At 35.6% G+C, this 13,425-nt stretch overlaps 1 protein-coding gene across 1 annotated transcript in view; it reads right to left on the bottom strand.

The window, feature by feature from the left end:
- Positions 1 to 4,155: 4,155 nt before the first annotated feature.
- Positions 4,156 to 13,425, bottom strand: part of ZNF804B (zinc finger protein 804B) — a 223,496-nt gene continuing 214,226 nt past the window's right edge. Inside the window, exon 4 of the mRNA XM_026681381.2 lies at positions 4,156 to 13,081. Coding sequence (XP_026537166.1) covers positions 9,592 to 13,081 — 3,490 coding nt within the window. The 3' untranslated portion in view covers positions 4,156 to 9,591. The remainder of the gene's footprint in view (positions 13,082 to 13,425) is intronic.

The following is a 13,425-nucleotide window of genomic DNA, read 5'->3' as shown; positions in this document are numbered from 1 at the left end:
TTTTTGTTGCAATCAGACCTCCAATTCTTTAAATTGTAAGGCATTCTTCTTCCAAAAATACAGTAAAGCAAGGCTGAAGGAAAGCAATTTAACTAATGTCACAAGCAAAGCAATTCTGAGTTCTTTTTAGAGTTCTTCAAAATCAGAGTGTTCAAGCAAACCTTGAAGCTTTGCTTTATTTTCCTTTATTTTTAAACCCTTTCATTGCATTCAGAAGTGATAAATTTATTCCTGCTCTTAAAGCGATTCAATTTGTATGGCTGTATGGGGTGGTGGTGGTGGATATTATTGGGTAGAACTAAGATGGCTTAATAGTCCAAGACTGGTCACCTGGTTTGGTTCATGTCATGCTAATTTTTGAAACTTTCATATGGTAGGACTTCTGAAAAAGAACTTTTAGAAGGCATTGGCCTCAGGATACAATAGGACAATAAGGGAGGGAAACAAAGAAACCATTGGTGTCTCAATAACCAGTGAGATTATATGGTCTTTATTCCTAGACTGTGCAGCTCTTTATTAGAAAACCAGATTATATTGTGCTGTTTCTCTGTGAGGTTTGTTTTTTTGTGAAAACTATAAAAATATTTGTAATGCTCTAGGTTATATTCAGAGCACATCTAATAATGCAAATTCTATTGACTCAAACGTGAATTATATTTTTAAAACTCTTTATCTTTGGAAAATGGCCCCATGCAATTATTTACTGAGAATATTTATCTGGTCTTTAAATCTCAATGAGCCACATGCAAAAAAAGAGAGCAAAGTGCTTGATTATCCATATGACTATTGATTTAGAAGGTGGAAAAAGCTTTGAAATGTGCACATTTATTTTACAATGATTTCTTTTATACTAGATTATAGAAAGAAAAATGCACTAAAACTGGATTTATGTCAATATCTCAGAGTTCTAAAGTATTTTTGAGGTTTACATGAATGCATTAGAATGCAAAAGAAAAAAATACAAAATATATTGTGCATATATCAACATAGACATACAGTTAATTAATAAAGTAGTGCTTAGATTTAAAAAGATATATTTCTATTGCTTTTTATGCAAGTATGCTCAGAAGGAAGTTTCACTTATTCTGATGATGTAGTTATATGATTATGGTTTTAAATGGATAGCTATAACAAATTTGAATAATTATATAGAAATAGTGATTTTTTTTTTCTTTTCATTGTATTTATTTGAAGGTTTTTTCCTTTTACGACATATTTTCTTTCCCTGTATTGTTGTTTTGATATTTAGGGTAATGTATAACTTAGATCATGGGTGTCAAACTTGTTGCGTTATGTTGCCATCACGTGACATATCATGAAGTTTTTCCCCTTCACGGTGCTGGGGTGGGCATGGCCTGCGCATGGTACATTCCCCCCCAGGCTGCCAGTTTGAACACCTCGCCAGTTTGACACCATTGGATGGTTCTATCTTGCATGTAAAAATAAGATGATCATAATGGCCGAAGTGACAATTGTTGCTTTGTATAAATATGTGTTCTCATGATATCAGCCTTCCTTGTGGGATGAGAATAAATATATGATGGTTTAATAATTTAAACTGATGCATATTATAGAATGCTGCCTAGTTTTGAATTTAGCTCAGGCAGCCCCATCCAGCTTGAATAAACAAGTTCACTCACATGTAAAAGTAGCCTGAACTGATATCGTAACTCCAGTTCTTTAAAGAGTAATTAGATAGGCATGATTCAAAGGAATAGGACAAGTAACCAGATGTGACATTCTGTTGTGCCAATGAAGAGATCAATGAAAAAGGTTAACTAAGAACCTACTGAGGGAGTCCCTGCTCCTATAAGCTCGATATTTTCCACATCAAATCTTACAACTCACATATGTGTGTTTGCGTATGTATCTCAGAACAGTAAAGGTAGAAAGAAGCCATGAAACATTCAGCAGGGATTGTAATATTCACATATGTGTAAATGTATGTGTGTGTGTGAGTGTGTGTGTGTGTGTGTGTGTATGTATGTATGTATGTATGTATGTATGTATGTATTTATTTATTTATTTATTTATTTATTTATTTATTTATTTATTTATTTATTATAAATATATACAGAGTTGGATGGCCTGCAGTTAGCTATTAAGGTAATTTTCCCTACCTTTAAGAGATGCAAATCAAGGCAGAAAGAACATATAGATCAAACAGAACTTTGTTTAGTCTTTCTATCAAGAGTCCGTCTCCTTGAATAATTGATTCCATTCTTAAAATTACTTTTTCTGTGAAGTTTTAAGACCATTGACTTGGGATCTGCCTTTCTGTAACTAAATATTTTATATCCTGCTCTCCAGAAAGATGGTTAATAGGTCTTGGTTTTCATTTGAAGAATGTTTCAGGTGAGAAACAATACTATATTCCCATCCCATCTTCTTTTTTCATGCATTCAAACTCTCTTCATAGTACTTGTTTTATAGTTCCCCAATCAGCCTTGCTACCCTATTTATCACTTTCAGTTTGTTTGGCTCCTTTTTAAGTATTTGTAAGAAACAAGTCATGTTCCCCATTCTACATTTATGTATTTGTTTTCTGTTTTTCAGTAGAAGTGTTGATTTTTCATAGATAATGAAGCCCATAAATGTTTATGAGCCAAATGTTTTCTGAATTTTTTTGCACTAGAACAACACACTTCTTTCCTTCTATATCTGATAGTTTTCATTTGTAATCCCTACAAAATTCAGCTTTGTTAATGCTTTAGCCAATGACATACAGGTCATCCTTGAGTTACAACCACAATTGAACCCAAAATTTACATTGTTGAGTGAAACATTTGTTAAGCGAGTTTGCCCCATTTTATGATTTTTCTTACCACAGTAGTTAAGTGAATCATTGCATTTAAGTTAGTAACATAGTTGTTAAGTGAATTTGGCTTCCCCTTTGACTCTGCTTGTCAGAAGGTCGTAAAATGTGACCACATAATCCTGGGATACTATAGCTGTCATAAATACAAACCAGTTGCCAGGCATCTGAATTTTGATTATGTGACTATGGGGATGCCGCAACAATCATAAGTGTGAAAAATGGTCATAAGTCTATTTTTTTCAGTGATGTTGTAACTTTGAATGGTGCCTAAATGAACTATGTAAGTGGAGGATTACCTGTATTTGCTAACTCATAATAAGTGCATCCTACATTGTGCTAGATGTCATCGATCCAGATAATTCAGACCACGGCCATTGAAGTCGAGTGTGCTCTGGCCCAGCTAATCAGCCGCCTGCAGAATTATTCTTTATCTTCCATTCCTGTATTATGTAGGATGAATAAGAAAGAAACCACCAGGATACTGACCTTCTTTGGATTTTCACAATCCATTCCAATCAGTTGTTGCTACTCTTGCATTACATGCATTTTTGCCTGGATTAGCAGGAAGGAGAATTGGAAATGTTATTTTTGAACCTTTTATAAGCAGGCAAGCTGTGTATCACCTGTTCTTCAGGGATATCATATCCTGTATCCTATTCAATTGTGTGCCCTTTCCTTTCAACTTTTTACTCGTCTGAAGGATCAGTACTGGTATCATCTTCAAAATCCTAAAAGGGTATCTCTGAGTTTCAGCACTTCAGAGTATCTCCTTAATATCTTGTTTCTGGTTATCAATATTGTCCACCAGGCTTTCTTTTTTTAATGACTAATTTTCCTTCCTGAGTAGCTTCCTTTAATGTTTCCTATAGATCTTCCTTCATTCATCTTTGCTTTCTGTTATGAGTGTAAGTTTGGCTGCTTACTATTTTTACTGTTTTAATACTCATATTTTTCCTTCAAGCATTGCTATGAATATAGTTTAAATTATTTTCAAGCAAAATATAATGGCAATACACATCAGAATTACACAATGAATTCTTTTTACTTTTATTTCTCTTTCTCTGAATATTTTCAAAAGACAAAATTTTATTTAGTTTTGCTTTCAGGTTACCTTACACACATATACAACTATATGGAACTTTTTCATAAATAAAAATAAGCAAATACAATTTATAAAGTTGAAATACAATATGTAATTGTTCTAATTGTCTGGCTTGGCTGCTATGGTGCAGTCGTGAGTCAGCAGGAGAGAGAAGGGGGAGAAGCCCAGATATGGTCTTTGAGTGCAGCTGTGCTGTCACAACGATTTATGAACTGATCTGATTGTTAGCCAGGATTGTTATGGGGCAGATGGAAACAGGATTCCCTTTGGTCATGCCCCATATACAGCATAGGTGTTGGGGAATAAAGAGCTGGAGGGGAGCCCACTATTTTTATTGTTGAGGAATATGCTGTTGGTCTGATCTGCAAAGAAAAGAAAGAGAAATATACATCACCCCTTTCAGCAATTATTGTAAATTGTTGAAAAGTTTGTGGTAGACATTTTGCCTGGAAAGAAACCTCATAGTAAATGTGTGGGAGAGTTTATTCATGCAGTTGTTATTTCCTGGCCCTGAGAGGGAGAAGAGAATGAGAAAGTCAATAGGAGGCTTCCATTGACATAAAAGAAGTGAAATCCCAGATAGAAGAATGCCCAAGACAGAGGGCAGATGGGAAAGGAGAGAGATGGCTGGAAGGGTGGGCAGAGGGCAGCGCATCACACAATATCTATACAAGGTTGACGAATGAGATCCAAGAAGGCAAGATTCATGGACATATTCTGCTTCTATTAGGGAGACATGGAAGGCAGAGTGAGAAGGAGGAAAAGGGAGAAAACTGGAGGAAGCAAAAGAAAGGGTGCTTATTAGTGAATAGTACTGAGAAAGAGATTTGCAAAAGTGACATTTTGTAAATAGAAGTTCTTACTCTCTGCAAATCATTGTATATAGTAAAAGAACCATAAAAGCTTGCATGGTCTCTGTCAATGTGTTGCAATTGTTCTCTTCAACACTAAATGCACACTCAGCTTTCGAAGAACCCATGGTCACACTTTGTTACTGAACTGAAGGCTTAATGGTTTAGCAAAATTCAGTATTGATTTTCATATGCCATATAATTTTAGGTGTGCATGGTCACATCACTGAAGGGCTATCCAACATTTTATGTTTATTCTGTTTTGATGACTTTATATACAAGTCATAAAGTCACTTTGCTATCATTAGTTTGGCTATAGAATGTTTGAAAAGCAATTCCAATCTTTGCTGATGAGGTCGTTAGACTGTTGTTAAATCCAAAGAGTGATAATAAATTACCCTAAATATTTTTTTCTAAACCACAAAGTAGAGTTTTGATTTTGGTAGGTTAATGCCTCCCCATTGCAGTTGTACAGTTGAATTTGCAGTTTTATTGTAGAAATTAAAATGAAGCATCAAAGCTTATCATATAGGATTAGGAAGTTCCTTATTAGAGATGAAGCTTATCAGGGAACTCTGAAGATAAATAGTTGATAAATAGTCATACATACCTCCCAAATTTCTTAGAGTTTTGAGAATGTGTGAATTGACCAAGTACTAGTTAAACAGACACTAAATACTATTAACATTTATAGGTAGTTACAGAGAACTTCCTTGCCTGCAGTAATTCCAGAAGACAAAATGGCAAAAGGTATAACGGGAGTTTGCCTGAAGAACTTGAAAAATGAATCTGATAGAGGACAGGTAAGAGCTTTACATAAGAGCAATATTTTTTCCATTCAATTGTGTATGTGTGTGTGTGTGTGTATGCAATGCCATTGTGAATACAATTTTAGGCATCTGGTGGAGAAAGTTGTTTAGATCCACTGTGAGTTGGACTCTGGTTGTGCAAGTCCTTGGAAGCTGACTGAAGAATGATTTAGCATAATTACAGGGAAGAGTTTAAGTTTGTTGGTCCCAAGGGAATGGCAGAGTCCTCAACGATGGAAGTACAAGTATCTGAATATTAATGTCACTTATGATTGGCCTTTCACATAGTTAAATGAATGCAACCTTGTGGGGTAGAAGGATGGGATACTCCAGCTTATTAAGAGGTGGTTGTTTGTCCTTTGTTCAAAGATTTCATCTCTGGTTCTGTTAGCGTTATACAATTTTCACTGAATTTCCAATCCTTCTTTTTTAGAAGTTGAAAAGTTGGTTGCTTTAAAATGCCTGAAAAAAACAGATTATCTGGATCTTTTTCAAGTTAGACTGCCGTACAGCATCAAGAAGATATTTATTTATGTGTAGATTATCTTTTGCCGAACTGTCCATCCGTTCTAGCTCTCCTTGATATCTCCAGTGTCCTTCTTGATTGGTTCAGAAATTAAGGAAAGACAGTGTGTTCCAGGGACCAACTTCAGTTGGTATTTGAATTGAAAGAGATCTGGTCTTAGACCCCTCCTTATGGGGTTCCTCAAGGTTCTATATTTTTTCTGCTTGTGTTTAACATCTACTGTACATGTAACTGCTGAATGAGATAATTTGTTGACATGGAGTCAATATTGTCATGTATGGGCCCTCCAACTCCATTAATTGCCCGACAGTATGTTGTAGTTGAACATTATTGGAGTTGATGGAGACAATTTTGTGTAGCAGTTATAACATCAGGTTAGGAACTTGGAGATCATGAGTTGTAGTCCCATCATAGGCACAAAGCTGGCAGGGTATACTTGGATCAGTAATTTTTCTCGCATTTAGGAAAGAAGCAATGGCACACCATTTCAGAAATCTTTCCAAGAAAAGTGCAGGGATCTGTCGGGATAGTTACCAGGCATAAAAAAGACCTTACTCAAAGGAACTCTGCTCCCACCCCTCCAAATCTAGAAATTGAAGTCTACAGAGCTGAGAAGCAACCAAGCTGGGGATTATTTTTCTTGGAGACTGCTTATCATTATGTAAGAGAATATGGCAGGAGGTAATACTATAATAATTGGATCTTAAAACTGGATTTTATTGGCTGTATTATTAATGTCAATTGAGAGTATAATGCCCATTCCAAATAGCATATTGTTATTGTTATGATTGGGTGCACAGTCAAATAGATGTTTAGATTGATTTGGCACTTTTATTCAACTATCATTTTTTCCACAAGGATCTAGGATACGTAGATGTCATTGGTTGATAGTGTTATGTATCATCACAGAATATAAGCTATTCTTTTGCAAATGGTTGATGATGACTTTGTTAATGTTGATGGTGTTCAAATGGTGCTTTAGATGCTCCAGGTTCCTTCACTATTGGAGCTACCTTTGATTTCTTTTGCCACAGTCTTTTTATTTCTATTTCCAGTCTTTGTATTTAATGATTTTCTCCAGTTTGTTTTTTTCTATTCTGTTGTCTACAAATATTATTGTTGTTGTTTTTGTCATTAAAAAGAAATAGCATTAATAACCAACATTACATTTTGGGTAAATAAAATGCATTTCAGTCCTATGAATTAAAATAAAAGTATCTTTACCCCAATGTTTCATACGATATTTTAAAAAATGCATTACCAACTCTCTTTATTATGTTTCTTTTATTGAAAAACATTATTGCATAAAACTACATTCCCAAGAAAACTTGAATTAACTAAAAAAAAAGATGCATCTGATGTTCAATAGTGCAAGTCACATAGCTACTGTATAATATAAAACATTTTACAGAGAATAAAAAACCAGAATAATTATATAGAATATCAGCCAGAAAACTAGTTTTGAAACAAATGAAAAATGAATCAAATGGCATATTTATGATTTTTATATTTTTTGCAAACCTGTATAACAAATAGCTGTGTTCAGAATTTTATATATATGCTTTAATTAACAGGAAAACCATTCTAGTTTATTGGTTAGTTTCATCTAATCACTTTTATGTCACTACAAAGCAATTATTTTCTACTGACTTATGATGAAACCAGCATGGAATTGCATTTTGTACTGGGGTCCAGATTCTTCAGCATGTGCAGAACACAAGCCAATTTGAATAGCTGAATGTACATTCAATCTTCTAATTGTTAAATTACATCATGACAAGAAAAGGGACATATATACGTAGTTACAGGTGATTTGTTTTAAATTTCAGTCACTGTATGTTTTAAATTTCCCATTTATAAGCTGGACAAATAGTAACTTTAATGGCTATTTTAAGTAAAGGAAATTATAAAATATAAAGGACTAATTTTTGTCTTTTAAAGCCATAAACCGGCCTTAAATTTGTTTAAAAATCTGCATTATCTAGTTTTGGATCTTACCAGTATTGAAAAATATTTTCTAATTGGACAAAACTATGACATATTTCTATACTCCCTTTTTAGTCTTTTGGGGTAATTTCTAATAGCTGTCCTTAGCAACATCCTGAACCACATAATTTTAACATCAATTCAGTTAAATTAATAATCTCGAGGATATATATTTATGTGTATAGCCTTAATTTAAAAGAAATGCAAACATACCAAAATAACAGATGTAATGATTTTTATATATATATATATATTATGGTTCAGTGGATTTTTAATAGATATAAGCCTCACAAACCTTTGTTTAAAGTATGAACTGGAAACTAGAATTGGTGTGTGTGTGTGTGTGTGTGTGTATGTGTATGAGCCCAACTCAGTTTGGAAAGTGAAGTTTAGTTGAAGAATTTGGGCATACATTTGTCTAAGTACATTTGTAATATAATTATAATCACAGGGTGCTGATCTGATTCAGTGATTACGAATCTTTCTGGACAAGAAAAAAACCAGATTTTACTTTTAGCATACAAGGCCACAAGTGATAGAACATTTCTGGAAATACCTTAGTAATCTTTCCGGCCGTAGAAAATAAACAGAAATGTTCAGCAGGAAAGCTCTGCTCCTTTAAGATGTGTGTACAATTTCATGATTAGCAGTGAAGCTTTCTTTGAAGGTCTCTTTTTAAATTGATTTTTAAATGCAAGCATGTGGAGAAAGAGGCCCCATTTTTAGATTGCGGATCACACATCTTCTTCTTCCTCCTCCTCCTCCTCCTCTCATGATTATTATTTGACTCTCCAAGCAATGATTATGCAAGAGCATGGATGCAATCTTGTCCCTGAGGGAGTGGGAGGACAAACATTTTCAGCCTGTATTTCTGGGGTGAGTTGGGGATTTATTTCATTTTTATTGCATTTTTAAAGAACAAGAAAATTTGCATTGCTTAAAATCAGTTATCTGCTGCCAGTTGCACGATGATGGGAGAATGGAGAGTTTACGCACTCCAAAAGCTTTTCAAGGTTAACCATTCTTGCATGCATCCTTTAAAAAAAAAATAGATTAAAAAAAAAAAAAGAAAATACTTACTATAGTGCAATGACCATGTTAAACCTTAAAAGGAGTTGTCAGACAATACCTCCTAATCAGGCACCTTCCAAATAGTTTGGGAATTTTGGAAGCTGCAGTCAAATTACATCTGGACTGTGCCAAATTGCAAAAGACTGCAGTAAGAAGTAGACATGGCTTTGTGACAAATAACTCTCTTCTCAACAGTTTAATGATCAAATTTATGTGCTGTGTCAGCCCAACTTTGATTTTGCTCAGCATTCTTGATATATTTGGAGTACATAAACCATGACTTCTCATACGGAAAACAATTACATTTCTAAATGGGACTTTCCATTCTAAATTGCTTTTTGGAATGTAGGACAGTGACCTTGCTATTTAACTATATTTTTAAAGTTACTTTTTTCCCTCAGTTGAGAGAACCAATGTGCATGCCACATTCAAGAGTAAGGTGGAAGTTTCTGGCCCTGGAAAAATGGATGAATTAAAGGATCGAAATGCATCATGGAAGATGCAGTTGCATTCAGCGGTGGAGTGAACCAAGTAGGAATAAAGGCAGTAGGGGGCAGGGATGGGATTGCCAGTTGGGTGACAGGGTGAATAGGAGTGGCTGATACCAAATGGAAAGGATGACCAGACAATAGTGCTGTATGAGTTGGCAGGAAGGCTGAAGCAAATGGCGAAATTGATATGGGTGCAAGATGAGTCGGTGAGAATGGATGTATATGGGTTAGATTACTGCTGAGTGGATGAGCCCCATTGGACAAAGCCAAGCTTTGCAAAAAGGTTTGGTGGAGGGTAGCAACAGAAGTGTGCTGCTGGATTGGAACAGGCTGAACTGCGGGAGAGAATGTGGCTGGTTCAGTAGTAGACAGAACCTTGAGATGTTTTGCTACAAGTTGTTTCTGCATGTGCTGCTGGGCCTGAAGCTGTAGAAACCTGTATTTATCTATTTCATCAGGGGAAAATATTATAGGATGTTGCGATAAAGGAGGGGAGATGCACTTATTATAAAGATCAGTCTCATATTCTGTTTCATTGGATTTATGCATAGCATTGTCAGGGAAATAGTTTAGCTCCTCTTCTGCTTGATGCAAGTCCGCCCTTGTGTTGTATTCTTCTTTGGTGCTGGTAAAATTTGGAGCAAGAGAATATCTATGAGAAACAAAAGCACCAGGAAAATCACCTGTCACTGGATCACAGTTTGGCAAAAGAGGTTGTGTTTCATCAGTTAAGAGATCTATCTTCTCTTTTATTGTTGTGCTTGCTTCCATATTTAGGGTTTGGCAGGAGGTTCCTCTTTGAATTAAATCTTGGAGCAGGCAATTACTGTAGCTAGTGTTACCCATAATATTATCTAGGGTCAAACATTCGTTTGTGTGATTTTCCACTTCCCCAGTTTCATGATTCCACACACAGTTCATCTCAGCACTGTGTGTATTCCCATGTGAAGGCAGTATTGATTCATTTTCCATGGAAGATGTGACAGGCACATTACAGGGGGCATCTATCCTGCAAGCCTTTGAAAAGGTGCCAGTGCTTCCAATTTGTCCCTGGTTTCTTTTGGATTTTACCTTTTGTAAAAGTAGCTTGGCAGTTAGTGACTTCTGTCTTGCTGCTTCCTTTTCTAACCAGTTGACAGAGCAAATTCCATGCTTATACTTAGAGGCACAGTTCACATTCTGGTTCTCTGAATGGGCAGAGCAGGTTTTTTTTTCTTCATTGCTTCTCATAGTCTTTTTGTATTTGTTCCAGATATGCACTGATTCCTTCATGAAGGATCCTGAATTGCTACCTCTAGATTGAATGGAACTTGATGATGTTTCACTGCTTCCTGAATCATGGATGCAAGAACCTTGGGAGTTGGTATATCTGCTCCTGCTGTATTTGCAGACAGGATATCTATTTCTACTTTGCTTTGCTCTTTCTCTTTGTAGCAATTGCCCATATCTCAAATATCGTTGACATTTTATTGGATGCCTCTGAATACAATCTGCAGATCGCTGGCTTTTTTTGTGGATAAAGCAGTCCACATCTGCTTCATCAGAAGAGGAAAGGCAGTCATGCTTTTGGTGTTTACATTTCTGTTTTCCAATTGACTTTTGTTTCCTTATGCAACAGAAAGGCAAATTACTTCTACTATGATTGCTTGATCTATGATTACAGCAGCAACTTGTGTCGCTAGTCTCACTATTGATGGACATGTCAGAATAATTAGACTGTCCATCAGACCAGGGTTTTTGCAAAGGGCAGAATTTCCAAAAATCATTGACAAAATTCTCATTGTTTTCCTTTTCCAAGCATTCATCAGGGCAGTCTAACTTACAACCAAGAAGTATATCTTTTCCACTTTCATTTATGTTACTTGTACAAGTGACCAAATCCAGATGGGTTTGCTCTTGGGAACACATTAAATCACATTTTCCACATTTTTGCTTTTTTGTCCTAGGCGCCAAAGGATAAATGCAAACATTTTCACCAACTTCATCCTGTACTGTTGTTTCACAGTTATGAAAGTGTTGTGCTAAAGATCTCATACACATTTCTGTATGGTGACTTGTTGCTATTGTACAATGACTTTGTGAACAAGCAAGGTGAACAGGCACATTGGGCATATTTTCATTCAAATCATCCGAAATGTACTTTGGAGCACTACAATTAATTTTGTTTTCTTTCTCTTTATATAATTTTGGCTGACACTTTTTGAGATAAAGAGCACTGTTCTTCTTTGGCTTTAAAAAGTTATATTTTCTAATGGACAATTGCTTCTTCTTGGAAAGATCCAAGGCATGATTTTCATCTATATCCATAATTCTTGAATACTCGTTAGAAATGTCTGGATTGACTTCATGCTGTCCATTGTCTTTATTGGATAAGGGAAGTCTAAAGTCAAAATATAATGGATTGCAACCATAAGAAATAGAAGGTTCTGTTTTTGTAAACAAAAGAAGTTCTATGGGCCAATGGAAGGCTTTGCTGCCATCTTTACTCAGTACGTGAAGAAAAGGAAATGTTTTAGGCTTAATTTCATGAACCAAATCATCATTTTTTGATATTTCATTATCTGCAGCCACAGTTTTTGAAGAATCAGAAGAGCATTTGAACATACAGGGATTAAAGTGTATTGCACATGAATGGCCTCCTTCGGATAACTGTTGACCTGAGAATTCAGAGTCACATTCTGTCAGCAAGATGTTACTGTGTCTGTAAGCTGTTTGCTGTATACAAGCATTGGTATGTTGGCACTGAGATGTGATGAAACTTTGTACAGATTTCTGAGTCTTGACCAGCTGTCTTGATTTTATATCAAGAAAGCTGGCACATTCCAGATCTAGAGAATGCTGATTCTCCTTATAAAATGGAAGATGAGTTTCCACTGATTCTCTGTTGGTGTTTTGGCTATTTTCTTTATGTGGTTTATTTTTTCCATCCAGATTGTATAATTCAGAGCTGTCTTGCTGGCCCTGAAGTGTGCTTAATCGTTTTTGCACATTGGTTTTCCTCTTGCTACTTATATGTGTGCAAGTGTAACATTTCTCGGCAGCTTGATTCACTTTTTGCTTTGGTGACCCAACATTGTCATGTGCTTCTTCCACATTCTCACTGAAGACAGATGCTGATGACTCAAGCTTCAAGTGGACTTTTTTAGAGAAGGAAAAGGACACCCCTGTCCTGTTACAAGCATTTGTGCTACAGGGGAATGCTGGAGACATATGATTTTTAAGCAAATGGTGCCTCTCCATGCAAGATTGATCCTTGTTTAGCAAAGGTTCCTGTAGTTTTTCGGAATGGTGGCTGGTGGAGCTTTTTGCTTCATCTGCAGTCTTGTCTTTGTCTTCTTGGGCTAAGAGAAAAGTGTCTTGTGCTTGTTGCTGTGGTTGTTCTACAACTACCTGGGGACTTTTAAACATGGGTCTGCATCCGGCAACACTAGAAATAAATAATATAATGAAAACAACTTAAGTTAAAATGAATTTAATTTTCAGCATACCCTGTTAGAAAGTATTAGCTTGGGTAATTAGGATGATGAAATGGAATTCATCACCATCAGGACCCAATATGGCATTGGAAAGAATGTAATAATAACATGCTGAACTGATCACAATCAACATAAACATGATGTCCTTGGTTTCATTCCATGTAAGATAGTTAATGAACACAGCATGCCGTGAAGGATCACTGAAGCCTGAATTAATGTAGTAAATAGGATGTGTAACCCAATGAGCTGAACTACAGGCATGCATAGTTTAGTAAAGATGTGCCAGAAATGAAAT

The sequence above is a fragment of the Notechis scutatus genome, chromosome Z, assembly GCF_049901735.1.
Source record: "Notechis scutatus isolate UNSWTSFEM ecotype Mainland chromosome Z, rNotScu1.2, whole genome shotgun sequence".
Taxonomy (NCBI): Eukaryota; Metazoa; Chordata; class Lepidosauria; order Squamata; family Elapidae; genus Notechis; species Notechis scutatus.
Note: the sequence above shows the minus strand (reverse complement) of the source record. Positions and strands in the feature narration are given on the sequence as shown.